The sequence below is a fragment of the Cucurbita moschata genome, unplaced genomic scaffold (assembly GCF_002738365.1).
Source record: "Cucurbita moschata cultivar Rifu unplaced genomic scaffold, Cmos_1.0 Cmo_Scf00003, whole genome shotgun sequence".
In the NCBI taxonomy this organism is placed as follows: domain Eukaryota; kingdom Viridiplantae; phylum Streptophyta; class Magnoliopsida; order Cucurbitales; family Cucurbitaceae; genus Cucurbita; species Cucurbita moschata.
In genome coordinates this window covers 853,727-881,709 of record NW_019268519.1, presented here as the reverse complement: position 1 = coordinate 881,709, position 27,983 = coordinate 853,727, and the positions used below count along the sequence as shown (strand labels likewise).

The 27,983-nt window shown below is 37.0% G+C and overlaps 5 protein-coding genes and 1 long non-coding RNA gene across 9 annotated transcripts; 1 reads left to right on the top strand and 5 right to left on the bottom strand.

Moving 5' to 3' along the window:
• Positions 1-261: 261 nt before the first annotated feature.
• LOC111436239 (two-component response regulator-like APRR1) lies at positions 262-3,839 on the bottom strand. Of its 3 annotated transcripts, XM_023073988.1 has the most exons (7): positions 3,022-3,839; positions 2,736-2,897; positions 2,506-2,639; positions 2,065-2,253; positions 1,661-1,754; positions 1,330-1,577; positions 262-1,290 (listed from the first exon to the last, which is right to left on the bottom strand). In XM_023073988.1, exons 1-7 carry the CDS (start codon positions 3,194-3,196, stop codon positions 697-699), a joined length of 1,596 nt encoding a protein of 531 aa, XP_022929756.1. In that variant the 5' UTR covers positions 3,197-3,839; the 3' UTR covers positions 262-696. The 3 variants fall into 3 exon arrangements, with proteins under 3 accessions (XP_022929756.1, XP_022929747.1, XP_022929763.1); XM_023073979.1 differs by having other exon boundaries at positions 262-1,577; XM_023073995.1 differs by having other exon boundaries at positions 262-1,577; positions 2,736-2,920; positions 3,022-3,166.
• A 481-nt stretch (positions 3,840-4,320) lies between these two features.
• Positions 4,321-8,226, bottom strand: LOC111436258 (protein NEN1-like). The gene is made up of 6 exons (XM_023074004.1): positions 7,719-8,226; positions 7,466-7,623; positions 6,514-6,560; positions 6,362-6,425; positions 5,555-6,222; positions 4,321-4,613 (listed from the first exon to the last, which is right to left on the bottom strand). The coding sequence occupies exons 1-6, from the start codon at positions 7,999-8,001 to the stop codon at positions 4,382-4,384; spliced, it is 1,452 nt and encodes a 483-aa protein (XP_022929772.1). The 5' UTR covers positions 8,002-8,226; the 3' UTR covers positions 4,321-4,381.
• Positions 8,227-8,960: 734 nt separating this feature from the next.
• Positions 8,961-9,633, bottom strand: LOC111440851 (putative invertase inhibitor). Its single transcript, XM_023077669.1, has one exon. It carries the CDS (start codon positions 9,604-9,606, stop codon positions 9,046-9,048), a length of 561 nt encoding a protein of 186 aa, XP_022933437.1. The 5' UTR covers positions 9,607-9,633; the 3' UTR covers positions 8,961-9,045.
• A 1,641-nt stretch (positions 9,634-11,274) lies between these two features.
• Positions 11,275-13,656, top strand: LOC111441252. Its single transcript, XM_023078253.1, has 3 exons — positions 11,275-12,012; positions 12,084-12,431; positions 12,934-13,656. Exons 1-3 carry the CDS (start codon positions 11,635-11,637, stop codon positions 13,459-13,461), a joined length of 1,254 nt encoding a protein of 417 aa, XP_022934021.1. The 5' UTR covers positions 11,275-11,634; the 3' UTR covers positions 13,462-13,656.
• An 867-nt stretch (positions 13,657-14,523) lies between these two features.
• LOC111440884 (dnaJ homolog subfamily C member 16) lies at positions 14,524-27,465 on the bottom strand. Of its 2 annotated transcripts, XM_023077713.1 has the most exons (21): positions 27,060-27,465; positions 26,874-26,943; positions 26,640-26,682; positions 25,109-25,186; positions 24,896-24,980; positions 24,710-24,792; positions 23,941-23,998; positions 21,915-22,025; positions 20,532-20,589; positions 20,046-20,142; positions 19,735-19,770; positions 19,414-19,550; positions 19,132-19,202; positions 18,968-19,021; positions 18,600-18,742; positions 17,771-17,911; positions 16,209-16,430; positions 15,930-15,989; positions 15,155-15,439; positions 14,898-14,946; positions 14,524-14,831 (listed from the first exon to the last, which is right to left on the bottom strand). In XM_023077713.1, the coding sequence occupies exons 1-21, from the start codon at positions 27,166-27,168 to the stop codon at positions 14,815-14,817; spliced, it is 2,007 nt and encodes a 668-aa protein (XP_022933481.1). In that variant the 5' UTR covers positions 27,169-27,465; the 3' UTR covers positions 14,524-14,814. The 2 variants fall into 2 exon arrangements, with proteins under 2 accessions (XP_022933481.1, XP_022933480.1); XM_023077712.1 differs by having other exon boundaries at positions 14,524-14,946; positions 27,060-27,464.
• LOC111440886 lies at positions 16,718-17,758 on the bottom strand. Its single transcript, XR_002710042.1, has 2 exons — positions 17,348-17,758; positions 16,718-17,239 (listed from the first exon to the last, which is right to left on the bottom strand). It is a non-coding gene; the product is annotated as an uncharacterized LOC111440886 (long non-coding RNA).
• Positions 27,466-27,983: the final 518 nt, after the last annotated feature.

The window sequence follows — 27,983 nt, the reverse complement described above, 5'->3', positions numbered from 1 at the left end:
CCTTGATTTATTCGATGTATGCTCCTGTGGACGAACACCCTATTCTCCGATCGATGTCCGACGAAATAACCAAGCTCTACGAACCGTAGTAATTATACTGTAAATCAGTCCCCAAATTGTATGATGGAATTTGATCGTATCGCTCCGGATTTCTAACTACTTCTCTGGGATAAATTCATCTAGCTACTTGATTGGCTAGGAATCGACAGCAGTAAAACCAAGTGAAAACAATTCGGAAATCAGCCGCTTAAGGAACCAATTAACTCGAATTTAAGGGGAAGGGGTAAATTCATTTCAATGTAAAATTTCGAAGCGTTCTCTCTTTAAAAAACATTCCTACAGGTATCAGAAATTTCTCCAGAAAAGTATGAAGCCTACTCCTCTGTTCATATGTAAGCATGAACTGTTGATTAGAAACATAAATAACTGAATGATCTTCAAAATCGACCAGCAGCTTGTGGTCTCGATGCAAGGCTCACATAGTTGTATTATTTGTTCATGCCTTCAGATCCCCACCAACAGAGCCACAGGGACTGTCAACCAAGTCGATTAGTATATAGAAGGTAACTTGGATACCTTCTTTCATTTCTTCCTTTAGCTCTGATTACCCTCCAGGCGCAGCAAAACCCTTCGTGGGGGTTATCATTTATTACACAATTCTGCTCTCATGTGCCTGGAACTCTAGAAAGCTATCTCTTAGAGCGTTTCGTCGTCGTCGTTGTCGTTGCCAGTTGAAGAAGGTTGCCCATTGAGATCAACATTTGCTCCATTCCTCACAAATTGTCCTCGCACGCGAGGCCTCTTCTCAGCTAGTTGTTTACGGTTTTCGTACCTAATTTTCTTGTCGAAGCATCGCTCTTTCCTCTTTTGTCTAAATTTAATCAAAGCAGCCTCTCTTATATCAGCTTTACTCAGTTTCACTTCAGTGGAGGATGAGTTTCCAAATGATGGCGGCCATGGATGAGAACTAGGCATTTGACTGGGTTGCAAACATATATTGAGTGGATAATATGGAAATGGGGGCATCCCAGATGCAAGAGGGAAATGATGAAGATGACTGTACTGTGGCATTGCAGCTGCAGTCACATGATTTTGCCCATCATGTTGATTCTTGCAGTGGTAGAAGTCCGTAGACGGCGGTATCAAAACTTGATTCGTGCCTCCAGGCAGATAAAAGGGATACTTTGTTTGAGTCAGTAATCCAGCAGCGTCGGGTCGAGACTCGTCTCTTGGATGCTCAACCACCTGAGATAGCTTTTCTTCATCATGGCTCATTGGTTGAGAAAATTGTAGCTTTTCTTCATCATGGCTCATTGGTTGAGAAAATTGGAACGTTTGAGGACTGCTAGACATCTCCATGGACCAAGAATCAGGAACACTAATACTACTCCGACAGCCATCTCCTTGCGAATGGTCAATAGATACCAGTTGATCAGGTTCAGATGATAGAGGGTTCTCTACCAATTGTTGAGCAGGTGGTGCTTGAAAGTTGCTTTTCAATGCATTAGGTTTGCAATATGTAAAGAAGGCAGAGGACTCTCCGATTTTTCCGATTTTCAGTTTACACTTTTTAGGGCCTGAAGATAGTTGTGATCCGTGTCATTGCCTAAACATATAAATAAACCACAAAAAAGTGTTGGTAGATGAACAGTGTACTAACCGTTATGGTTTTCATCGATAAGTTGCACGTTAGGCTGAAATTGCAATGAATCAGCCGCAGGAGGGTCCGTGGCAGTGGCATCAGCAACAGAAGACTATAATGGAAATATGGAACTTTATAAAGGTGATTCATTCGACACTTATAAGAGAAATTAAGCTCCAAGCCTCCCAAAATGCCTAACATGATGCAATTCACATTGAGATACAGAAATCATAAACATACTGCCGAGAATTCACAGGGTTTATCAAGCTAAAGGGAATTTAAAAGGCTTTTAGAACAAGGTTTATGGAACATGCTGAAGTCCCCAGATTTGAAAAGGAATCAGAAAGTCTCAACTCCTAAGACATAAAAGAACAATATAGCACATAGGTATGAAGATTTAGTACGAAGATGAATATACTAACCATATCCTCCTGATGGGGCATGTCCAATTCTTCCTGACGGGGCATGTCCAATTCTGGGTTAATGCTCCTATGAGTGTTATCATCGGTGTCGTCTGAGAGAAAAGTAGTGCTATTTGTATTGCGGTCACTAAGATCCGAAGTCGCCAAATCAAAGTCGAAATTTAAAATTTGCTTCTCTGTCAACCCAAGCTGCGAATAAACAAGATGAACAAAGTTTGTAAGAGAACAAAATGGGAAAGGCTTTGTCGAGTCCTCAAAGGGAGCAAAATGGAATTGTATTATGCAGAGCCCTTATATTCACATCCAGATGAAAGATAATTGAAATATCTGTTGTTCAGAGTAAGCTATGACATAACTAAGAATTCAGATCCAAAACAACAAACATCATAAGAAAGTGCAATGAAAACGGTGAGAAAATGAAACGAGTTGCTAGAGACAAACCATGCGCCGTCTTCTCCATATGTGAGTCCACAAGTTTAGTAGCTCATTTGTTCGTAAAGGCTTCACGAGGTAGTCCGCTGCTCCGAGCCTCAAGCACTTAACAACAACAGATACCTCATCTTGCGCTGACATCACTAACCAACGCAAAACAAAGCCAAATAAAGATCACATTCCATTAGAAGGCTTTATAATCAGGAACTATCAGCAGGTAGCTACCCTGAGTCACTTACTAATCACAGGAATACGTCGCAGCTCTTTATCCCGCGTGACGTATTTGAGCATTTTCATACCTTTGGCCATAGGTAAATCTACTTCAGTTAGAATGATATCTATATCTGGTCCCTCAGCATTCAAGGCATTAATCACCTGTCTAGCTGATCGTACTGAAATGACTGTAAAAACAAACTTCACATGTCTACTTATACAAAACAAGAAAAAAGTTCAATACACGAATAACTGAATTCATATCTATAATGAGAAAGAAACAAAACCTAAAGCAATGAAATGAAGCCATACCCTGATATGAACATCGCAAAAGAAGTGTAAAAACCTCTTGTGAACTCTTGGAGTCATTGTCGCACAGTAAAATCTTCACCTTACTCCTATCAACAAATCCAGCTCCTCCACCGCCCCTATTACTTTCCCCAACGCCACAATCCTTGTTGCAATTGATCTCTTTGCATTCCATCATCACGACCCGCTCAAAACTCCCAAAACGCCAGTTCAAAACAGAGTAACTATGTTTATCAAAACAACTAAATCATGGATGCACATCCGAAAACATTCAGTATTAGAGCAACCCATTTCCCCCATTAGGGTTCCAAGTTCGCGCCCCAAATCTACAACCCCAAAGCTCCAACCCCAAGCACCAGCGCAACCAACCAGATCCCACAAACAAAGAAAACACAGAACTCGGCACAAGGCCGCATGTATCAATCCCTTCCATCAACCACAAGAAGATAGTACCAGATACCCCAATTAGGGATCATGAAACACATATCTCAAAGCCGAATTAGAAGTCAAACAAAAACCACCACCAGATTCCATGGCTCCATCCAGTACATTGATGGCGGCGGAAGAAGAACACGGACCTCGATCAAGTGAAATCTCCGGTGATGTTGAAGCAAAAGAAACAAAAGTTCACAAAAGCACCAAAACGGAGCTCTCTAACTGGATAGAATTTTGCGACTAACGTGCGCGGAGGGAAGACAATCGCGGGAATGCGAAAGGAGTGGGTGGTGGTCGAAGAGAGTCGAGAGGCGCAGATTAGCGAGAGTCTGACGTGGAGGAGAGAGAGGAAGCGGCGAGAGAAAAATGTATAAAATCAACGGATAGTTTGGTAGAGATGGAAAACAAGGCACGTCGATCACAAATCTTTCCCAGATGTGGAATGAATCTATGGCGTGTTTCCAATTTTTCCCACAAAAATATTTAAATTATTTTTCCTTTTATTATTATTATTATCGTATTTAAAAAATTATAATTTCAATTTCTAATTTTAATTGTTTAAGCCTCCCATTTTTTTTTTAAATTACAAATTTAGTTTTAAAAAATCAATTTTTTATTTATTATAAATTTGGCACAAATATTAATGTTCATCACTACACTTATAATTTAAATCATTATTTACCACTAAACGTGTTTAGTGGTATTAATTTTCGTTCTTAAAAGATTTTAATCTAATATTTCTATCCCTAATAGATTATTGAAATCTATTAGCAATGAACTCTATTCCTAATAGACTCCGATCACAACGCACGTAATTTATCAAAGACTAGAACTTAATTAACAATAATTATAACGAGATCGAAGCGTGAAGTATGCATAATATAAGAACAGGGCTGCTTTAGTAACTGGACAACTGTATTTACCAATACTAGGCATGGATGATCAACTTTTTGGCTACCAATCTAATGCCTGCACTCTGTTGATAGTCATATGTATCCAAGGAAATGAATGCATCTAAGATGGCGCCAGGGTTGATCAACCCTTCAAGCTCTGCAGCATCAAATCTATTGAATATCAGCCTTTGTGCAGCGCCTGATGGTTCCTTTTTCAACATCTCTGTAGCATAAATGGCTGTATCTCCACTTACTGCACTTGGAATACTGTGGAGGAAGAGGTTTTAATATCCATTACAAACTGAGCAAGGAGACAAATTTATGAACTTCTATAGCAGATGAATGGATTTGAAGCAAGCTAGCATGAAGATCATATGTTGGACTTGTTTTTTCTTAATTGATCGTAGTCAGTTTATACCATGTCAAATGATGCAACACCCCAACGCCACTATTAGCATATATTGTTCACTTTGACCTACGTGATTTTAAAATACGTTTGCTAGGGTGAGGTTTCCACACCCTTAGAAGGAATGTTTTGTTCCCCTCTCCAACCGATGTGGGATCTCACAATACACCCTCTTGGAGCCCAGCCTCCTCGCACCCTTAGAAGGAATGTTTTGTTCCCCTTTCCAATCGTGAGGTTTCCACACCCTTAGAAGGAATGTTTTGTTCCCCTCTCCAACCGATGTGGGATCTCACAATACACCCTCTTGGAGCCCAGCCTCCTCGCACCCTTAGAAGGAATGTTTTGTTCCCCTTTCCAATCGATGTGGGATCTCACAATACACCCTCTTGGAGCCCAGCCTCCTCGCTGGCACATTGCCTGTTAGGAATCACGACTCTCCACAATGGTATGATATTGTCCACTTTGAGCATAAGCTCTCATGGCTTTGTTTTGGGTTTTCCCAAAAGGCCTCATACCAATGGAGATAGTATTCCTCACTTATAAACCCATGATCATTCCCTAAATTAACCAATGTGGGACTCTCACAACAATCCTCAACATTGCCTAGTGTCTAGTGTCTAACTTTGATATCATTTGTAACCGTCTAAGCTTAGTAATATTGTCCGCTTTGGCCCGTTACATATCGCTGTCGGCCTCACGATTTTAAAATGTGTCTGTTAGGGAGAGGTTTCCACACCCTTATAAGAAATGCTCCGTTACCCTCTCCAACCAGTATAAATTATCGGATGGGAGTGTGACTTACTGTAATCTCATGGTCGGGTAGTTGAAATAACCATCCTTTCTCACCACGACAGGCCTCCACTCAGAGCCACTGCCAGAATCTGCAAATAATCTCTGAGCCACACCATCAGATGCTTCAAGAACCCTGCATAAACTTGGTGGTACATCAACCACAAAACTCAGCCTTGGACGTCCAGCGTAATCGGTGAATTTTGTGCTTATGCCAAACCGAACTTTCAGATTATTGCAAAGAAGCAGTAAACAGGCGTCATTGTGCAATAATTGTATTCTTTGGCTGCCACGAAAGAATGGAATGAAAGAAGCAGTGATGGAGGGAATAGAGACCTGATCTGGCTCCAGGAATTCAGGAGAGACTGAGACATGTTCTTGTTCCATGCTGATGTCTGTTCCAAGTGATTCACCTGTTATTTGGTCACTGAAAGAGTTCATGTTAAAAGAACCTGATTCAGTTGCATCAGATTCAGCCAGATTTGAGGTTCCATCTTCAGAGCTGCAAGTTACAAGGGATAATATCGGATGAGCTTCCCCTTGTTCATCTGTTAGAGATATCCTTGAACTCGACGAGTGAGTACTCTTATTCGAACTAACTCCGTGTCGAGACGATATTCCAGCACGATGCCTCGTAACAGCATTTGGAGGAACCAAACTGTTCTCAGGGAGACTTGACTCCTGTAGCCAGACACAACAGTTTAACTCTAACCCACCATGCTTTTCTAACGTAAAATGGTCAATATAAGAGCAAAGCTAATGCTACCGAGCTAATGTAAACTGCAAATAATGAATGAATCGTTTTAAATTTATAGATTACCAGAAACAAGACAGTTGCACAATACTTTAGAACTTCGAGATTCATCCTGACATCATCCAAACTCCTGGAGAATTACACAAGACAAAATCAGATAAATAGGAACTGCTCCTTTGATTTAAGTTCAAAAATTGGTAGCAAGTTTGAAGAATTACCTGTGTGTTTGTTGTCCTATCCCGAAATAGGTAGCAAGAGTAGCCATCTACAGTGGACAAGAAACGTCAAAAGCCATTATATCATGGATCATCAAGAAGATCCATGGTATAAATATTGTCTATTCTGGTTCGTTACGTATTGTCGTCAGCCTCACAGTTTTAAAACGCATTTGCTAGAGAAACATTTTCTCACCCTTATAAGGAATGTTTCGTTCTCCTCTCCTGACAACGTGTGATCTCATAATCCACCCCCTTGATACTATTTATAACAACTCAACTCTATCATCAGGAGATATTGTTCGTTTTGCCTCGTTACGTATTGTCGTCAATCTTACGGTTTTAAAACGCATCTACTAGGGAGAGGTTTCCACACTCTCACAAGGAATGTTTCGTTCTCCTTCCAACAGAGGTGGGATCTCATAGTTCACCTCCCTTGGGGGCCAGCGTCCTCGCCGGCACACCCCCTACTAGCAAATATTGTCCGCTTTGGCCCGTTACGTATTGTCGTTAGCCTCACGGTTTTAAAATGCATCTACTAAGGAGAGGTTTCCACACCCTTATAAGGAATGTTTCGTTCTACTCTCCAACTGATGTGGGATCTCACAATCCACCCCCTTGAGGTCCTAGCGTTATCACTGGCACAGGTATCTAGCTCTGATACCATTTATAACCGTTTAAACCCACTACTAGCAAATATTGTTCACTTTAGCCCGTTAAGTATTGTCATTAGCCTCATGATTTTAAAATGCATCTACTAGGGAGAGGTTTCCACACCCTTATCAAATATATTTCGTTCTCCTCCCCAACCGATGTGGGATCTTATAATCCACCACCTTCAAGGCCCAGCGTTCTAGCTGGCAATCGTTTCCCTCTCCAAGTTCAAGTTGATTCGAATTTTATATAAACACGAGGAGAACACAGCAAGAATGCAAGAGGAGAAAGAGTTTTTTACCTTCATGTCGCCAGCTCTCCTTCCAAACTTTTGTGTCAACAAGGCCAATGAATCAATAGTTCCTTTGGGTTGTGGTGGTGGCATACCAATTTGTGCAAAGGCCTCCCTTATTCTTGCACAATCAAATCTGAGTATGTTATGGCCTGCCCATATCCGCCCTACACAACAATATTGGAAACTCAGACGCAGGCACACAATAACATGATCAAGGAAGATATATGAGTATCATCGCGCGAGAGAACAGAGAGAGTACCGTGAAGGATATGGTAAACCTTGTGGGCAATTTGGGCGAAAGTGGGGGAGGAAAGGACGGCGTCTCTCGTTATGCCATTGCATCGCACCGATAAGGAGGAAATGAGGGAGAGATGAGAGGGTCGAACGAGAGTGGAATAGCTCTCTAACTCAACCAGCTTCCTAGGGCACACCAGAATCGCTCCGAACTCCAAAATTGTGAATCCCTGCCCTTGCCGCCTCGGAACAGTCGTCTCCACGTCAAAGAAGGCAATCTCCGATCGATCCTCCATCATTGAATCCATGAAATTGAAGAAGAAGAAGAAGAAGAAGAAGAAGAAGAAGGCGCGAAGAAATTAAGGTATTATAAGGAGAACAACACTCAGAAGCTTAAGCTGAACGCCATTGAAATCAACCTCGAATCAATTCCACTCTCGCTTTGATGAGATACGAACAGTCCATTGGAAGATTAAGTTAGCCATTTCCTCAATGGCAAGTTACGTGCAAAAACAATTCCAAAGGTAACATGACTGTAACTTCAATCACGCTTCTCCTTCTTCTTAAGTTATCCTTAATTTACTTCATCAACTTCTTAACTTCAAAATATGGTTGTGTGAACTATCTCTATTGGTACGAGACATTTTGAGAAGCTTAAAGTAAAGCCATGAGAACATAGATATCAAACATTCAAAAGTCACAACAAATCACTCCATTTGATTACAAATATCGAATATTTTTAACCTTTGTTACAATCTTAACTTAGAATCGACTTAGGTCCTGAATCATATTTTCAAGTTAGTTGAGTTAATCCGACAAAGCATGTTTCAACCCATGCACCAAATTTTTCAGTTTTCTAAAAATTAAACCTAGTCAAAACAAAAAAAAAAAAAACTCGGGTTGGATTGTGTTATAAGATCTCACATCGGTTGGAAAGTAGAACGAAACATTTCTTATAAGAACGCGAAAACCTCTCCTTAGTAGATACGTTTTAAATCCACGAGGCATACGATAATACATAATAAACTAAACGAATAATATCTAATAGTAGTAGGCTTGAGCGGTTACAAATGATATTAAAGCTAGACCTCAGAGCTAGACACTAAGTAGTGTGCCAACACATTCCTTATAAGAGTACATAGAGCGGTGGGTTTGGACGGTTACATGTGTTGTCTAGATTATTCGGATTATTAGGTCATATGAACACTTCTCTCGCTTAGTTGTGGCTTCAATTCATTCATGTACCGAGTACCATAATTTTTATATAATAATCCAACGAACGAAAGACTTAATAGATACGAATCAAAAGTTCAAACTTACACATATATTTAAGAGAGGAATAACATAAAATTTCATTGAAGATGCATATTCATGTTGACGATGGAGAGAGTCAACGCAGCTAACTGAAAAACATTCTTATTATTCTTAGTCAACGGTGAAACCACGCCTTGTTTTTCATGAAACCCATCTTCACAAGTTGAAGGAGCTTCCATGATTGAACTAACCTTCACATTTGCACCACTAAAACGCTTCTGTTTATACTCCCTTTTACATTCTTTCAGCGTCGGAATCGCATCAGAATAAAGCTCCAAACAATCATCTAAACACGCCTTAACGAACCCATCCAATGTCTTGTTCCTCAAAAGCTTCTTGACTTCACGTCGTGTGCTGGTTAAGTTGTGGCGCAGTAGATCCATGGAGATGAGCCCAAGTCTGTGGAGACTTGCCGAGCGGCTCCGATCATCGGATTCTAAAGACGAAACACAGAAGGCGTAGCTGAGATTTGGAGTGGTGGCTGCACATTTCTTGCATGTTTCTTGAACCATGTTGTGAGGGGTCGAACCATGGGAGAAGGAGGAGACAAGAATTACAAGGAGAGGAGAGAGAAAGAAGAGAGAGAAAGTGGAAATCATGTTTTTTTTTTTTTTTTTTTTTTTTTTTGGGTTTAATTTAATTTGAAAGAGGGAATTATTTGTTCATGTTTTTTTTAAACTCATGAGGTTTTATTTATAATTTGGGTGAGAGGGGAGGGGTCCATGCTTGGATAGTTTCCAAGGCTAGATTTAATGAAAATTATATATTTTTTAATCTAATTATTTCAAGTAAATAAACGAAAATAACCCAAAAAATTAAATTAAGTTTTGAAAACTAAAAAATATTTTTTATTTTTAAAAATGGAATAAAAATTTAAACCTTTTGTAAATGAGTAAAATAAAATTTTATTTTTTATTTTTTAGAAAAAGGAAAATATGGTATTTAGATAGAGACGATTAGTGAGAATAATTAATGTGTTTATATAATAAAAAGAAAATGGGAATAATGGGGCTGAAAAATTAGGTTTAATTTTACTAAATTTGATTGCAAAGCTACGTCGTCTTAACTTAGAAGTAATGGAGAAGTCCACAAAAGTCAAAGAGGTCGGGACCCATGCCGAAGCAGACGCCGAAGCAGACGCCGAAGCCGACGCATTCGGGTTTTATTTCCTTCTATTTTTAGTTATTTATTAGAACATGTGTGAAAATAAATTTTATATTTTATCTAAAAAAACCTATAAATTTTGTAAATGGCTAGAATTTTAAATAAAAAAATTCACTAATACTATTTAACTTTAAAAAATATATAACACCTAAGTTAAAAAATACAATTTTAAAGATAATATTAATCCTTTTAATTTTTATAAAAAATAATCTTATCGTTATATATAAACAAAAATTATTTAGGATATTAATTTTACTTTTGAAAATTCATAAATATTTTTAAAAAGTACATTAACCCTTTTGTCTTCGCTACATTAATGATAAAAGCATTTTTAAAGTTTTTAAGAGTTTGAATGTGTTCTATTTTAAAAAATTTAAACATATTTTTAAACGAACGTCCCTCCAAAAATAGTAATAAGGGTTTTTTTAAATGATATTATTAAAATTAAAAAAAAAATTAAAGTGAAACGTCTAAATTTTGTAATAATTTGATAATAATTTAGCTCATAAACTTTAATATTTAATAAATTAGTGTATCGATATGACGTCAACATTAGGAGCGGGGGGAAGGAGTTGGGCTTGGGCCAACTGGGCCCATGAGGCGGTCAAAGATAAGCCCAAATGCCAAAATGGATATGATCCAATGGGTCCTAAGCTGCGTACGGCTTGCCTCTTCAATTATTGCTTATCTTTACCTTTATGCCCACTTTTTACTCACCTCCTTCAATTTGTTTTTAAATTTTATAAAAATAAAATAAAATAAAATAAAATAAAACCTTAAATATGTCTTACCTTTAAAAAGTTTTTTAAAACGTTAAATTATTAATACCTTTAACCTTTTAAAAAAAAATTAAAAAATTTTCTTTTTCTTACTCCTTTGTTATAAATTTTAATTTTTTTATTAGGATTAGGATTCATTTCGTGTTGATTGAGTTTATTAGAAGTATTTTTTATATTTAATATTAAAAATTTGCAATTAAGTGAGTTAATTTGAATTTAAATATTTGGGAGTTTTATTATGATTTTTAAATTAGAGAAAAAAAAAAAGGAGGAAAAAGGGTAAAGGGAAAAAAATATAATAATAAAAGAAAGAAAATTGGAAACCTCAGCGCTCAGACCCTTTATTTTTAACCCCTCCGCTCTCTTCCTCTCTTCAGTGTGTTTTCTTCTCCGGCAGAGCTTCATCGTTCACGATCTCCGGCGACGTCGTACCTGAACCGCGAAACTCAGCGGCTGTTTCCTTTTCCGGCGACGGCGCACGAACTCTGTTCCTCCGTCGCGAACGGCAGTATTTTTTTTCCCTCTGTTCCTCCCTTGCGAACGGAAGTATTTTTTTTTTCCAGCGGCTGCGCATTCCTTCACCGGCGGCGAAAAGCTCCTCCCTCGCGGCGGAAATCTCGTCGTCTGGGATATATATGAAGAATTAGTGTTGAGTTAATAGTATTCGGTGGAAGTTAAAAGGGCATGGCGACGACGGATGTGATTGGCGGCGAGGGTTCATCTTCATCTTCATCTAAGTCGAGGAGAAAGGCAATTTGGTACTCACAGCCGCTGACTCCATTGATGGAAGGGCCAGCTCCCCAATTCCAAGATCAAGAACCCAACAAGAAAGACTCTGTTTCGAATTGGGAATTCTTCCGCGACTGGTTCAAGATCCAGCGCAACCTCCCCTCTCTCCCTCCTTCCACCTCCTTCACCAATAGTTCTAATAATGTTCCCAATTCCAAGTACTCTCTGGATTTGAAGCTTCTGCTCGGCGTCCTCGCCTGCCCACTCGCTCCCATTCCCCTTCACTCCGCTCCACACCCCCATTTCCCACGCGACGATGCCGATACCCCTCTTGTAAGTGTTCGAATCTCGTCTCCAACAATTTTGTTAAATTTACGAGGATTTATTTTTTGTTTTGATTCCAGGAAACGTCTGTGGCTCATTACATTATACAACAATACTTGGCTGCCACCGGATGTCTCAAACAGCAAAAGTGTGCCAAGAACATGTACGCCACCGGAAGCGTCAAGATGATTCGCTGCGAAACAGAGGTTTCTTCAGGCAAAACTGTCAAGACCGTCGGGACAAGAATTGAGGACAATGGCTGTTTTGTTCTTTGGCAAATGATGCCGGCGATGTGGTCCCTCGAATTGGTCGTCGGAGGTAGTAAGGTGGTTGCCGGCAGCGACGGCAAGACCGTCTGGCGTCACACTCCTTGGCTCGGCACCCACGCCGCCAAAGGCCCCCAACGACCTCTCCGCCGCATCGTTCAGGTAACGAATTATACTCCATAACTTCATTTCCTAATCAACTAATTGAAACCCATTTCATATTTTGTTCATTTCTTCATTAATCTTGTCATCTCTGTACAAAACTTTTTATTTTTTCGAGGAATAAGAAAGAATTGGTGGGGTTTGGGTATAGATATTCAAAAATGGTTTTACCAAACAAAGAACACAGAGTGTGGAACAAATGAACAATCCCAAGAAATAGCTGACAATCATACAGAAACTGTCCCCTGCTTTATCCCACCACTTGTGCTTTTTCGACAGTCGGGTTTTTGGGAATGGACGGCACGTGATTGATTCTACTGTGACGTCACTCCGCCGTCTTGGGATTTGCTCCGCCTCTCCATTCGTCTTTAGGGGGCCAAAGGGGTCCCCAAATGTCTCTGCTTTTTGCTCGTCTTTCATTCACTCTTCTTCAAATTCCCACGCCACTAAATTATAAAAGATACGGTTAAAAATTCAAACCTTTTGATTTCTTATTTGGTAGGGGCTGGACCCAAAGAGCACGGCGAGGCTGTTCGAGAAAGCACAATGCCTTGGGGAGAAGCGGATCGGGGACGACGATTGCTTCGTGCTGAAAGTGTCGGCGGAGCGGGAGGCTGTGATGGAGAGGAACGAGGGGCCTGCGGAAGTGATAAGGCATGTGCTTTATGGCTACTTTTGCCAGAAGAGCGGAGTGCTTGTGTACTTGGAGGACTCTCACCTGACCAGAGTCCAGACGGAAGGGGACGCCGTGTACTGGGAAACCACCATCGGAAGCTGCATCGGAGACTACAGGGATGTGGATGGGGTCCTCATCGCTCATCGGGGCAGGTCCATTGCCACGGTCTTCAAGTTTGGGGAAATGTCAGCCCAATTCAGTAGAACCCGAATGGAAGAGGTTTGGAGCATCGACGATGTGATGTTCAATGTCGCTGGCCTTAGCATGGATTACTTCATTCCTCCCGCTGATACTTTTGATACCATTCATTCTCATTCACACTCTCATTCGCACTCTCAGTCTCATTCTCCATGACCATCGCTCGCCTTCCCTGCTAATCACTCATTTTACTTCATTGTATACATCATCATAACAACTTGTCTGCTAAATCTTAATCCCAGCAGCTCTTTTACACTGAACTAGACGCCACTGGGACGCTCCCTGTGCGTATGCCTGTGCCTATGTTCTCTGCAACAAGATCTTTTATTGTTGACTCCATTGTTTTTTTTTTTTTTTTTTTTTTTTTTTCTTCTCTCTCTCTTGCTTTTGAGCTTCAAAATAGAGTTCGAAAAAAAAATATATTGGGTTTGGAATAACTAGAACAGAAATGATATTGATAAAATTAATACCCTAAAATGTATAGCCTCCAGATATTAAAATTAGGTAGTTCAAATATTCAGCTTTAATCATTTACATCACTGTTAATTCGTTACTTCTTAATTAATGGCCAAATTGGAAAAAGATAAAATATTCTTCTTTGGGCTTTTATTGGTGTTTGTTTTGTTTGTATTATTAATTCATTCAAAATTTCCCATCAACAAACACGTGTAATCAATCATCTTTAATGATTTGGTATTGAAAAATAGAGAGAGAAAGATACGGAGCTAAACAAACATTAACAGATAGAGCCAAGTTTGTTTCCTATTCAAGTCTTTGGAGGCACAAGCACATGCTTCCATGTACACCTACCTTGGTGTGTACTGATTTAGGGTTTGAAAAATGTAGCAATTAACCTCGTTATTTGGGGAGAGATAAGAGAGAGAAAAAGATGGTTGTCTTATGAATAATATCCTACGAGGCTACGCCTTTGATTTTGGTATCAAAAGATGTGCTGGTCGGATACTTTTGTTTTGGAATCCATGACATCCACATCATAATTGTATTGACCGTTCGATATCACCGATAATTTTGTTGTCTCCAATCAAACCCCGCTAATGAACTAGACGCAAAAAGAGCCAAAAAGAAGAAAGAAAAGCAGTGATGAGTCTACCCCACCCAGGGGTTGGTTCAACATTTCCTTGAAAGGTTAAGTTGAACTTCACAATTACTTCCCACTAATTAAACTGCTCATTCATAAAACCGAATGATTCAAGTGGAGAATTGGTAAATTAGCCACCTGTGATAATAATATAATTTAAGCACTGCTTAATTCATGGTCACAAAAGGAAATTAATTAGTGTTCTTTTCATAAGAAGCTGGAGATAAACACTCAAAGAAGCTGGTAAAGTAGCAATAAATAATGCTATAAGCTATAAATGAAAGGTTTGGCAAAATATTTTCATTCAATCTATGATGAAGGTGAAACTGGCTCTGAGAAAATGAAGAATTGATGAGGACTTCCATTGATGATTCGAGAAGTTCGACTCACTTGACCCGAATATAACCTCACTATTCAGAATCAGAACCTGAAAGTTGTGGCATCTGATAAGCATTTGGAGGCTCAAAATCAGTGATGGAAGGGGGTATGTCACCTTTTGATGCGGTTCTTGGACGGTTTCTTCTTCTAGCTTTGCTTCCTTCCTGGAGACGTATACCGAAAAAGAAAAAAAAAAGAGAAATTAAAGATGATGTACATGAGATACCATTCCAACATGAGATAAATTAAAAAGGCTCTATCCAAACATTGTCGATCAAGTAATAAAACACAACAGCCCATTTGAGCATTTTAAATTTTAGACCGTATATTGAAAAGACCGTAAGGAATATTTCTTGAGCCTCACTCACTTACCTTAGCAGATGGTTGACTTGGTTTAGTGGACTCATTTGGGAGGTCTGGTTGCCTAGCTGGTTGCGATGGGAGGGTGGGTTGAGACTTCTTCAGCCATATTGTGCCAAAGGACAATAATGAAGCAAGAAAAAAGACTGGGCCAATTCTTGGGTCGTCTAGACGGTCATAGATTGCAACTTTGATGTGTGCAATCCACTTCAACACATTGTTTATAAAACTACTCCCAGCATGTCCAAACCTCATTGGCTCCGGATCTTCAAGAACGAGTTCAGGAGACTTCACTCTCTGCCCATTTGAAAACACGAAGATAAACTTGAGCTAAATATAAATAGTCAACTAGTCCCCACGCCTCGTTCTTTTCATTTTTCCATTTCTTTTTAATATGAAACGGGGATCTTATAAAAAAAGAATGAATATACACTTCAGCCTATGTAAAAGGAGTTGAAAATGCCCCTCTCCTGAAGCTACAAAATAAGAGCCTTTAGAGGATCATAGACCAGGTGCCGTGGTATCAAGTACATTCTTCAACCAATCTGAATTTCCAGTAGTCGAACTTTGCAATCAATGTTGTAAGAATATCTAAAGATGCTTAAGGTCATTTTATACAATTCCTCTTTAAGAATTGAAGCAAATTGATCCATTCGAATAAATGTTCAATAAGCATTAAAAAAAAAATCCATCGAAGAAATGGAAAAATTAGTAGACTTGGGATTCTATCATACGAGCAAATAGGTTCGGCTAAATAAAATTAATAAAAATCTGTAAAGTGACTTACATAAAAGGGTAGATCCTTTGAATCGCCATCGTCGATTATTTTAGAGATCCACTGAACAATCTACAAAATATGATATAACAACGGTACTAGTAAGTCCACGATGGAAGGAAGACAATAAAATTATCCTAATAACTATAAGCTTTTAACTCTACAATAAGTTAGCATTAGCACATACTATAATATAAACCTAAAGGAAGAAAAAGCATCATCACAAGCTTCTTAACGTATGTCAGTGATTAATGAGGTCAATGAATTATAGGGAAAAAGAAAAAGACTAACCTCTGAAATCTCAGATGAACCATTGTAAAGGGCCACGAGCTGTGCGGCGAGATCCAGATCCTCGGACGATGTATCAAATAAACTTCTTGGCTTTATCTCCTTTGCTTTAGTCGCATCCCTTTTATACCGCGCAATAAATAATCGAGGCACATCACTGAGATCTCTCCTTGGTCCACAAGTTTCATAGCTAGATTCGGAACTGATGTAAAAGAAACAATATTTCTAGAGAAAATGAAGGAATTTGTCAGTGAAAGATAAAGAGAAGAAGACAAGGAGGGGGGAGGAAGAGGAAGTAGCTTGGACATTATCTAAATAAAGAGCCAACATTATCTAGCACAGTATCAATTTCAAACATAGACACACTTTGGGCACACGATGAAGTGTATGATACATCTTATTATTATTTTATAGTTTCTGACACATTGGAGATACCCTAAAATATGTGTGTCGCAAGAGGGCATGCTTAGGATATGCGAAAAACACATTTTTGTTGGGAATATAGAGGAAAATATTGAAGCATGACAGCTTAGACATCAAAAGTCAAGAAAGAACATTTACATCAAAGAGCTAAGACATAAATAACTTTTGGATTTGATGGGAAAGACAAAAAGAATTAGATAAAATCATAAACTTTTCAATTAATTCACTTGATAATGCTTATGAAGAGGCACAACAAGGTATAAGAAATAAGAATGATGTTTTGGGTTTCTTTTTCTTCTTCTTCCTCTTTGAAATATTTTTGTAACTCTGAAGTCTGATGCTTCATAAAAGTATGGATGCATCTTCAGAGAAATGCAAATCAGCTACTTCATTAATATGTTGTCTGTCATTACGGAAAAAAAAAATTATATTTTCATTAAATCTTATAACCTATAAATATAAATGGTAATTTAACTATAATAACTGTGGAAATGTTTTTCAGGGATTTTGGGAGGCTTGATGCAAGTGTGGATGTACCCTTTGGAACTTTACTTAACTTGCTACCATAGAAAAAATATCTACATTATCATCTTTTAACCCTCCCGATAGTCCTTGAGATCATTCAGTCTTAAAATTTTATGTTTGAAGTACATAGAATTTAAATTATTCATATTGCTTTCCACCATTAAGAAAGATGCCAAGAGTGGCTTAACTTGAACAAGATTTCTTTGTTGTTTCACATTCCTATCGAGTTCAAAGATAAACAAGGAAACCCCAAGAAAAATCGTCCAACCAGATCAGTAGCTGATGTGAATTGTGATCCTTCAAAACTCTAAAGATCTATAGAGCAAATTTTTTTGAGGTTATTCAAGTAATAAGATTTTGAAGATACTGTCAGATTATTCTGGTGTGACTAGACTTCCCATGTAGCACATAAGATATCGCGATATACTGAATATAAAAAGGATCAGAAGAAAATGGGATCAAGATACTATAGATGGCTCATAGCACAGCTGGAAAAATTCAAAACTCGGATTTTTCAAATGAGTAAGCCAAAGCAAGGATCGACCGTAGGTCCACTGCTACCCTGTTTCTCACATTCCAGTTTATAATTTAATGTTATGCCAAGGAATGGGAGTCACCTTTTGGGCTTCACCATCAAGCCAAGTGAAGGACAAACGTTTGCCTTTTAGTGCAACTGCAGCTGGAGATACCATTGGGCCTTCATCAGCTTCGTAAGCTTCACTATCAGTAGTTAAAGTTTCTTTAACCCTGCGTATTGTCTAACTTTTACACAATTACAACATTCCTAACAAGTAAAATAAATAGTTTGCATAGATATAAATTTGAGCTGGCTTATCACAACTTGATTCAAGTGTTTTTATAGTGTAACATCATCCTATGTACACTTTATGTAGAGGTGTGGACAAAGAATTAGCTTCGGCCAGTACCACAAGACACTATAATCCCCACGAAATCATCAGGAGTAATTTAAGATATCATGTTCTCAACTAAGATTGCAACACCTATGATGCTATTATAAGAGAACATATTCATCAAGAAAAACCTAACACTACCTAACTTTTGAGAGAATCAGTTATTCAATGATGAATAATGCTGTGCAACTTCAGAAATCTTCAAATTAAATATTGATAGTATTAGTCAAAAGTTATCTCAAATAATGAATATTTTTCTTTTTGGTACATACGTACAATATGTTTAGCAGCTAGTATATGTCAAAAAATTAGGATAATTTGTCTTTTAGTAACGAAATTTATCTTTCAACTTCTTAGGAAATAACGAGAACACCCCTAAAATCCCATGGTTAACAGACAAATCTAATAAAATTGTAATTACAGATCCTTAAAACAAAATTACCATTTCAAATTCATATACTCCGTTTCAAATTTGATGAACGACAACCACTGCCACCACTGATACAAGAAAACTAATCATAGGAAAAAAGCTTACTTCACGCATTTTGTTGAGTTCTGTACCCAGTCTTCCAGCTATAATAGCACAGTACCACGTCGATGTGTCAGATCCGGCACGAGAATAACCACGAGCATCGCATCCCAGCTCCATTGATGTCCGACTTCTTAATTGAGGAATTGCTTAAAAAGACAAGTAGAACAAGAATTGTAGTTTAAGAAAATGGATTACAGAAAAGTAAGCATAAAATAATTTAAGAGTAACATGTAAAAAAGCCTAAAAAAAAATTACTGAACTTCCATAAGTTATTATGCATGAAAAACTCTAAGAAACCATTGTGCTGTTGATTAAATAGAACAAATGAATTGACCTATTACCAAAAGGAGAACCTAAAGAAACTATGGTACCTTGTTGTTTATTCTGTTCAATAAGCTGTACAAACGAGGTACTGTTGATAGAGCCTGATGCAAGAAGTGCAGTAGTCAAACAATGCACGTAGCAAAGTACAAAAGAGAATGCACACAAATGGTATAAGGCACGAAAAAAAAAAAGAAGAAAAAAAGTCATATACCATGGTGCACAATAGGCTTCACCCCTGGATCTTTCAAGAATATCATAGCAGGTGCAACTTCCACCCCAAACCTAGGTTCAAACATAAATACGCTATCAAGTTCTGATGGAAACAAAACAGCAATTATAGGAAGAAGCTTTTAGTGGTAAAATTAAAACTAACCACAAATTTTAAGACATACCAGCAACCGAGTTTTATGTAGAAAGACGATACTAAATATAAACAGACTACAAGCAAACAGTGCACCACGCATCAAAGGAAAAGAGAGGACCATGGACTCACGCATCCAACCAGACAGATGAATCCTCTTCTCGCCAAAGCACAAAGGCAAATGAAACTGAATCCCAGTAGTTCTTAGCAGTTTGACGTATGAATGGTACAGCACGTTCTCCAGTTTCTGAGAAAATAATAACTTTGACCTATTTTCCAGTAGAAAGATGATACATTGATGTCAGCTAATTAGGAATCAATGCAACTTGAGGAAGCAGAGCTCAAATCAATACATTATCAACAATTACAAAGTTACATGTAATCGTACTTCTATAGTTCTTAAAACAAAGGAAAAGAGGGGGGAGGTGGAGAAAAGTAAGCAATAAATAATACCTTATGGGGACTACTCTTGGCCAAAAAGTTTTGACCCTGAGAGTGAAAACCATCCATACATCAATCTAATGTGAACAACTGGTGAAAGTACTACCATCAAATTAAAACTTGTGGAAATAATCTGATGGTACCATCAAAGAAAATAATAATAATAAAAAAGCAGCAAACTGTAAAAATATTCTGGACCGAGATTGTAGAATAGGCGCAAAAACTGTAACACTGTGACATAGAATACCATGGCCACCCAATACATTTAACCATGGAAAAAGAAAAATAAATAAAACTACGAAATCCTGAATAGTGAGCATTACCAATGTGTCCTTTGAGTAGTAAAGAATTCGAGGTAGATGCAGTACAGTTGTTGCAACCCAATCTGTAATATCATCAGCAGAAAGCTCCCCACCGAACCTAGGAAGAAATATATTCAAATACTTCAAAAAGAGATTTGTAATAGAGAAACGAGGATTTGCGTGTGCATGAACTGTAAGGAATAAATTAAAATTACCCTTTTGCCAAAAAAAATGTACAAGGATTCATACTGATGTTAAGGATTACTGATGTAGCTTATGGAGTAAAGTTAAATGCTTGCATTTGGACTTTCAACACTAAACATAATTACATGTCCCTCTTTGATTAGGCCAGCTGGAAGCTTATTCAACTAACCTAGCGCTCTAGGGTAATTCAAAGAAACCATAGCCTATTCTTTAGTATACTTATTCATTTTCCAGGAAGGAAGAGTTCCACAATTGACCTACAATCTAAGCTTGAAATTTGAAGCCCATTGAAAACTCCATTACCTATTAATGCAATCAACTGATTTACAACCGAGTGGAAAAGCAACAAGTGATGGTAGTCCTGCATATTATAAAATGAAGAACATATGAAGTAGAGAAATACCCACAGAAAGAAAAAATCAAGACATATTGTACAGTTCTAAATTATGAAAAGCAGTAAAAATTAGGCTATTTAAATTTAATGATAGACGTCTACATAGAAGAGCGTATTTAGAGTTAACGAGAGACATCTATAGAAGAGCATTTCTTAGATCTCCTTTCTTTCATATATAACAATATGCCCCATTATTTTATTCCTATAATAAACCAATTCACAGGAAAGTAGCTAAGAAAACAACACAGTTAATGAACAAGTCAGAGTACAATAACAAATAACCACGTAATACAGAATACATATGTAAATAAGATTCTAGTTGTTATTTAGTATCACATAATGAATCAAAATCGTGTAGATTTAATTCTTTGATTCTTATAGAATCCTGTGGAATGAAATAGAACAAATTGATGTGGTCCTTCAGAAATAAGAACCAAATAAGAACTGTAACCGTGGATAAACTCATAGAACTTCACCATTCAATTTCTATATCTTTATACAAGCTTTTAAGCATTGCATCTTTATAAGTTCACAAAGAAAACAGCAAGATATAGTCGCAGAGGGAAAAAAGGAGTCCAATCAAGTTATTCTCTCCAATTCCTTTATAGAACTATGGACTTAGGAGACTGAAGCTGCGTTTGCCATTGATTTTGAAGACCATGAGAGTGATTATAAAAGACATTTAACCAATTTGTGTTTGGTAAAACTGATTATAAAATTACTGTTTCAATACGTTGAGTTGTAAACGACACTAAGTAACTTTTCAGTTTAGCTTTCCAAAAAATCTGTGGATTTCTAACTAAGCATTTAATTCTCCCATAGCTCCACTTTGTTGAGACATGATTCACCATCGATCCTCATTTTTTTTTTTTTAATTTAATTTGCTTCCTCTGTAATCTTATTTTAATTCCATTGAATTTATTTTTCTTACTTTTTTTTTAAATTTAAATTGAAGTGACATTTTTTCTTGTTTCTCTTATCAAAATTGAGAAAATCTAGACTAAACACAGTAATATAATTTAAATTATACGAAATTTAAATTAATTCTCATAAAAACTTTAAAATTAAATATCAACCTAGCAATATGCAATGCAGATTTTGGTTATTTATAGTCCAGCTGTAACAAAATAGTATTAACTTACCAAACACATTAACCTATTTTTTCTTCTTTAAAGCTGAAACTTGCCAAAAACTGATTTACTTTATATTACAGTGATTTTTATAAAAGCAGAACTGATAACAATTATGGTAGAAGCTACAACAATTCAAACTGAGCCTAAATATAAACTTACCGTTCCTAAAGAACAGTTGTCCAGTAGGCTTTTTCTCTGCAAAGTAAGCAGCAAGTTGAGCTTCACCAAGCTCCACTACTGCAGTATTAGCAACTCCATCCAGCAAAGTAACTGAGAATGAACATATATGAAAACATAACAAATTGTTACAGAAAAATATATGTATATACTCAAAGTATGGACCATTAATACAAGTATGTTCAATCCCCCAAGGAAGTAGGAGGGAAGGAAGAGGGAGGGAGATTTCTTAAGATTCATGCAACCTCGTCTGAAAGATAGCAGATGGTGGGAAGAATTTCAAACTAGTTTCTCCCCCCACCCAGAAGTCCTCCCAAAAATAGGAAATAATTCATCCCCAATGGAACATTTTACAAACTGGGAGAAGAGGAAAACCCAGCAATGTAGCTTTTCAAGGGTTTCTAGAACACCCTTTAAGCCAATTGCCAAAAAAACCACTCGAAGGGGTGAGTCATACTAACTCAGAATGACTCTGTGCCACAAAGCCCCGACCTCTTGCTAAATAGCCTCATTCCAAAGGCCATGAAACCACCTCCAAACCGATTAAGTGTGACCCTCACCTCTCCGATAAAAAATCTAGACTAGACTTTTACTCATTGACATAGGGATTTTAAGAAGGGAAAGGTAATACACAAAAATTTCAATCAAGACAGCTAGGATAAGGGAAGTCTCCCTCCCTTGGAAAAGGAAGCCTTTTTTCAAAAAGACAGACACTTCATAAACTTCTCCATGACCAAATTCCAAAACGAAAAACATCTCAAATCATCACCTAAAGGAAGCCGAAGGTACAAGGCAAGAGATTCACCTCACAACCCACCCTAGACGAACAAGAAGACTAGTAAAGTTGAAGTTTCATTGGGAGATGCTGAGGTTCAACACCTCCCTTTGGCTGTTTGTAACTAGAGCTTGGGAGATTTTTGTAAAGCTGAAATTTCAAATTTTAACAATTGTCATCAATGAATTCATTGGGAAGCAGTATTGTCATCAATATCTCTCAATAAACTTAATAGAGAAGTCATAGAAAAGCCATTTGGGCGAAGGGAATTATCTCGATCAAACCAAAAATCTACTATCCTGATCTCCTCTAAGGTAAAAGGTGCTTCAAACATATTATTATTATTACTAACAATGATATGACACCAATCTAACTCCTTCAAAGGTTAATGCGGATGGGGGAGCTTACAAATCTGAAGAGAGAGTACGAGAGAGAGAGAGAAAATATGTTTTTTCAACAATTTCAGTCTCTTTGTCAATCACCACATCAAAGGAAACCCTTCATGCTTGACTTTCTTGAGCTTGATACCCCCAAAATTAGTGTGATTCCAAACTCTCAAATGCTCTTTAAGGGACCTTAACTTCCTCATAAAGAAAAAATAATAATAAAATACCTTTCCACTTACCCATCACCCAGAATTCCACCACAAATGAAAGGAAGAATTAAAAGATGGATTGGAAAGCCACATATTTTTTAATCAAAATGCACTTGGGCCCCATTTGTGATGACCAGACTCAAAGGAAATGAGCCAATGGTCTGACAGACTCTAGGGCCTAGAGACTGTTTAGAGCTAAGGAGTAAATCCAACCACCCGTTGGAAAAAAGGAACTCATCAAGTCTGCAACACGCCACCTTATGTCTCAGGTTGGACCAAGTGAAAGTTCCATTACTAAAGGGAGATCAATGAGATTATAGTCCTCAAAGAATCTATTGAAACTTTCATGGACTTGGTGCCTCTGCCTCCACTCAAATTTTAAAGGAAATCTAGTATCAATGAAGCCACCAAGACTCCAACATTCAACATAAATACCAACGAGATTAAAAAACTCATCCCAAAAAGCCTCTCTAATACCTTAATAAAGTCACCAACCAGACTCCAAAATTCACTTTTGTTGACATTTATTTAATGGTGTACATCAAAATAAGAAAACTCCCCCCCCCCCCCCNCCCCCCCCCCCCCCAATCTTAAAAATTTCTCATCCATTGAATATGGAATTCAGATGAAGTACGTACCAATTCTTTTCCAAACATCAGAAAATTGGGCGCAGAGTTTGCTTCCAAATGAATACAACTGAAAAAAAAATCAACAACAAGAAATTTAGATCCCAAGCTATTCTGTCACCACCACTATAATATATAGTTGCTGGGAGGGAGGGAAAACAAAAGCCTAAAGGAGTTATCCAAGTTTTTAAAAGCTCCCAATTTGAAAAAATAATATTACAATACGTTGGCTGAGTGCACCATGTTAACTCTAATATTAGTAAGCCAGAACTTCAAAATATATATATATAGATAAGCAATCATCATATTCACCTAAAATAATTATACGACAGGGGAGGGAGAACAACACTGGAGAACCGGATAAAATTCAAGAGAGTGGAAAGAATGCAAGCAAACTAACTTGAATGCTTGCTTCATTATAATACTCGTGTCAGATCTAGATGAGTAATAAATAACGATAACTGGATAAATATAAATCAGTAATGTACAATAAAATAACAGTAAATTCAAATGTCTTGCTTCACATACATAATCCTGGCTAAAAGAAACTTCGAAAGATAAGCATACATTACGTAACTTTCTTTTCTTTTAATACTAACATAAAGCATAATAATCTACATCCCTTAATAACCAAACGAAAAGCACATAGAAGGAATCACTTGATCTTGTATGGAAAATATTGGGCAATTCGTTTATCTTAGAATCTCAAACTATAAGGGCTTCCTTGAAAAAAAGGGTTGCCAACACATAATGCACTGCAAAATTCTTAATTAGGATTTACCATAATTACTGATGCCTTATCATGATTAAATAAAGATCGAACATCATTGGATGTAATGAAATTAAGGTTGTGATCTTCAGTATCTGCACCAGATAGGGGATAAATACATCAGCATTTCACAAAAAAAAAAAAAAAAAAAAAAAAAAAAACTTAATAGAAGCTGTAATGATTGTAAATGGAACTCACTTAAAGCAACTTCATCTAACAATGGAAGACTTATTTCTGAAAACTTTTTTCCTGCATATTGCACTTTGACCTTTTCAAGAACACCCTGCATCCATTATGTTAATTGTTAAGTAAACTAATATAAGAATAATAATAACACAAACAAGAGGATAAGTGCTACGATGACAAAAGATACAAATTCAACATAAATGAAACACTACATCAACTACTCACCCGCTGTTCATCGATGCCAAAAAGATCATAATTACGTTTCCATAAATTATTTTTTAGCAATTCATAAGCATATTGAACCTGCAAATCAAGGCAAGGTTAAAAACTTACTGCGGACAACCCATGATAAGAAGACTAAAATAGTGAATTTTTCGCCATAAAATTCTAAATATGAAGTATATACATACGGTGCAACCTAATAATCTAGCTTTGGTGTCTGAGTCCACCTACCAACTACATACATTAGCTAAATGTACTTGGAGAGGTACAGTGTTTCAAATAACATACAAAATTTTAATTTAAAATTCAATTTTATGCTTAATGGTTAGAATCACGAGCAGAGTTAATCAATTTATTTTATTTAGACATTTTTGTTATAAGAAGCAACTTGAATGAAAGAAAGAAAGAAAGAAAATGGAAGTAAAGATAAAGACATCCATCTAAGGAAGCTAGGGTGATTCCCGAAACAAACTTGAACAAATCAATACATGAAAAGGAGAGAGAAAACCCCATATCATGATAAATGGATAATCATGACTAAGATTGAACAATGTTACTTATGACAGTTCAAAAACGATCTTTTCATTAACATGCATAATTTATGTCAAACCATCAATATTGAAGTTCAGAGAAAGAAAGAAAAAACAAAGTCAATAATCAATAACAATATATAGAGGTTCAAACGGATTGAGATCCACTGCCTAATGAGGATCCTATACAGTTCAGCATAAATAGTTAGATACAATGCACCTCATTTCCCCAACATTGGATGGAAATCTATATCATGCAGGAGGGAAAAAGTACAATGCAACATTAACAGCAAAAATCAAATGTAGGCAACGGGCATGCTTACCAACTGGAATATTTTAAAAGTTAAATTGTATCATTTACATTTAAATCAGGCGAAAATACTTTAAACAAGAAATCCCTCTCATCGTACTATGCAACAAAAGAAAGCTTAGACAATATTATTGAAAAGGTTTAAACTATAAATTCATGTACTTTTATAATGGTATCTGTTCAGTAAAATTTCATTTATGTTCCTGAACTTCAAATAAGCTAGTTTCCAGTCATTGCAGTTTTGATGGAAGGTTAACATGATAACTCCAGTAGATAAAATTTGAATGAGTTGCCTGATCGACTGGATAACAAATTTTGATAAATGAACACAAACAAACAATTGGCCTTTAGTCTTAGTTCTAACCTGTTATACTCAACTGCAAAATCCGACCACCAATCCCATCCAAAATCTAATTTAGCCCTAATTTTATTAAATCATTCCTTAGCAATTTGTCCGACTAAATGTTATATCCTTTCTCCTCACGCACCATTCAAAATTCTAGGCCGCAGGGACTAAAAGACAAAATGTTCAAAGTATACGACCAACTCAAGTATTCCTAATAATAAGACTCTAATATATGTACCACAAAAGATGACCAAAATGGGATCACTATCAGGATTTCCCCAAGTTTAAATTTTGGATGATTTGACAAGAAGGATGCGACTTCTGGAGAACAAATTAAAAACGACTGACCTTTATAAAATCGACAGCCTTGGGAACTTCAAGTCCTGGATCCCTGAAATAGGAAAAAAAATCCAGAGATACTAAAAAAATGTGGCATCAATATAATTTCTCACCAGATGATCCTCAATCAGGTTTGAGATTCGTAACGATTCGTGAAGCACAATTTAGCTTACTAATTTCAAAATCGAACGTAGTGTAAAATAGCACGACAATACCAATAAAGAAAAACTATTGAAAAATTACCACTTGGCTGAGAGCTTTTCGTATGCTTCTTTCACTTCATCAACGGGACTATACCTCTTAATTCCCAAAACTACAACATAAGAACATACAAGCATCACCAAATAATTCCAGAAAAAAAAAACGAAATTTACTTAGTATATTAATCGTTTAAAGAAGTTTATAGTGAATTTCTTTCTGATGTCTCACCGTCGTAATGTGAGGTAGGGAAGGAGGTAGGAATAACAACAAGCTGATAAAACACGGCTACGGAAAAGAGAATCAACGGAACGGAGTAGGCTTTGATTGTCGAGGCCATTGAGAACGCCGGCACCGCCGGTTTTGATGTATGCTTGTTATTCGTTTACGAAACTTGACCAGCAGCCTCTACACACCGAATAAGTTAATAAAATTACAGGCTTACAGCAGGACTCCGTCGCCGGAAAACAGTGCAAGCGAAACGGTCACAGCGATCGGAAGCTCAGTTTTGTATGTCCAACGCGGGAGCAGGGAAAACGATGATACGTTCCTGCGCGAAATTGCAACTTGCAATGAGATTTCAGTCCGGAAATCCCGATGATGGACTGGGCTGAGCCGGCCCAATAACTTTTCGAAATTTTCGCAGCTGTCCTTCCACTCGAATTTACTTTATTACCAAAAATATTTATAACCTTCCCAAGCTGTACGGGTAAGGTTGAACCAAATATCATACATATTTGGTCCTATTAAAAAAATTAATTTATTTATTTATATTTTACCATTTTATGATTTTTGTTTATTACTAACAGTAAGTTCATATTTGTTTCTTTAAGATTTTAAAATTTTAAACATACATCTAATTATATGAATGCTAAAATAATTTATAAAACAATGTCATTAACTAACGTTCGAATGCAAAGCTTTAAAACAAAACAACCAAAAATATATTCTGAAACATAAATAAAACCAAATAAAATATTAAAACGATGTCAGTGTCTTGTCTAGGTTATATGTAAGTTTGAGTATTTTGACCATTATTCCTCTACATATTCGAGTGGGATAATTTTATTTTTTATTTTTTTTATTTTTAAGTTATTAGAGTGGGTAACATTAAATATTATATTTATATTTACCTTTTTTTTATTGTAATTTGTA

Excerpts from the sequence above, each read along its gene's own strand:
- LOC111436239 (XM_023073979.1), bottom strand. The coding sequence starts at position 3,196 with ATGATGGAATGCAAAGAGATCAATTGCAACAAGGATTGTGGCGTTGGG. Across the intron at positions 2,898-3,021 it reads TTTGCGATGTTCATATCAGG|TCATTTCAGTACGATCAGCT; the intron begins GTATGGCTTCAT and ends TTGTTTTTACAG. Across the intron at positions 1,578-1,660 it reads TATCGATGAAAACCATAACG|GCCCTAAAAAGTGTAAACTG; the intron begins GTTAGTACACTG and ends AACTATCTTCAG.
- LOC111436258 (XM_023074004.1), bottom strand. The coding sequence starts at position 8,001 with ATGGATTCAATGATGGAGGATCGATCGGAGATTGCCTTCTTTGACGTG. Across the intron at positions 6,223-6,361 it reads GTGCAACTGTCTTGTTTCTG|GAGTCAAGTCTCCCTGAGAA; the intron begins GTAATCTATAAA and ends GTCTGGCTACAG. Across the intron at positions 4,614-5,554 it reads TACCCGACCATGAGATTACA|TATTCCAAGTGCAGTAAGTG; the intron begins GTAAGTCACACT and ends CTTCCTCCACAG.
- LOC111440851 (XM_023077669.1), bottom strand. The coding sequence starts at position 9,606 with ATGATTTCCACTTTCTCTCTCTTCTTTCTCTCTCCTCTCCTTGTAATT.
- LOC111441252 (XM_023078253.1), top strand. The coding sequence starts at position 11,635 with ATGGCGACGACGGATGTGATTGGCGGCGAGGGTTCATCTTCATCTTCA. Across the intron at positions 12,013-12,083 it reads ACGATGCCGATACCCCTCTT|GAAACGTCTGTGGCTCATTA; the intron begins GTAAGTGTTCGA and ends TTTTGATTCCAG. Across the intron at positions 12,432-12,933 it reads CTCTCCGCCGCATCGTTCAG|GGGCTGGACCCAAAGAGCAC; the intron begins GTAACGAATTAT and ends CTTATTTGGTAG.
- LOC111440884 (XM_023077712.1), bottom strand. The coding sequence starts at position 27,168 with ATGGCCTCGACAATCAAAGCCTACTCCGTTCCGTTGATTCTCTTTTCC. Across the intron at positions 24,793-24,895 it reads GTTAGATGAAGTTGCTTTAA|ATACTGAAGATCACAACCTT; the intron begins GTGAGTTCCATT and ends TATCTGGTGCAG. Across the intron at positions 20,143-20,531 it reads TCAGTTGATTGCATTAATAG|GTTCGGTGGGGAGCTTTCTG; the intron begins GTAATGGAGTTT and ends ATTTCTTCCTAG.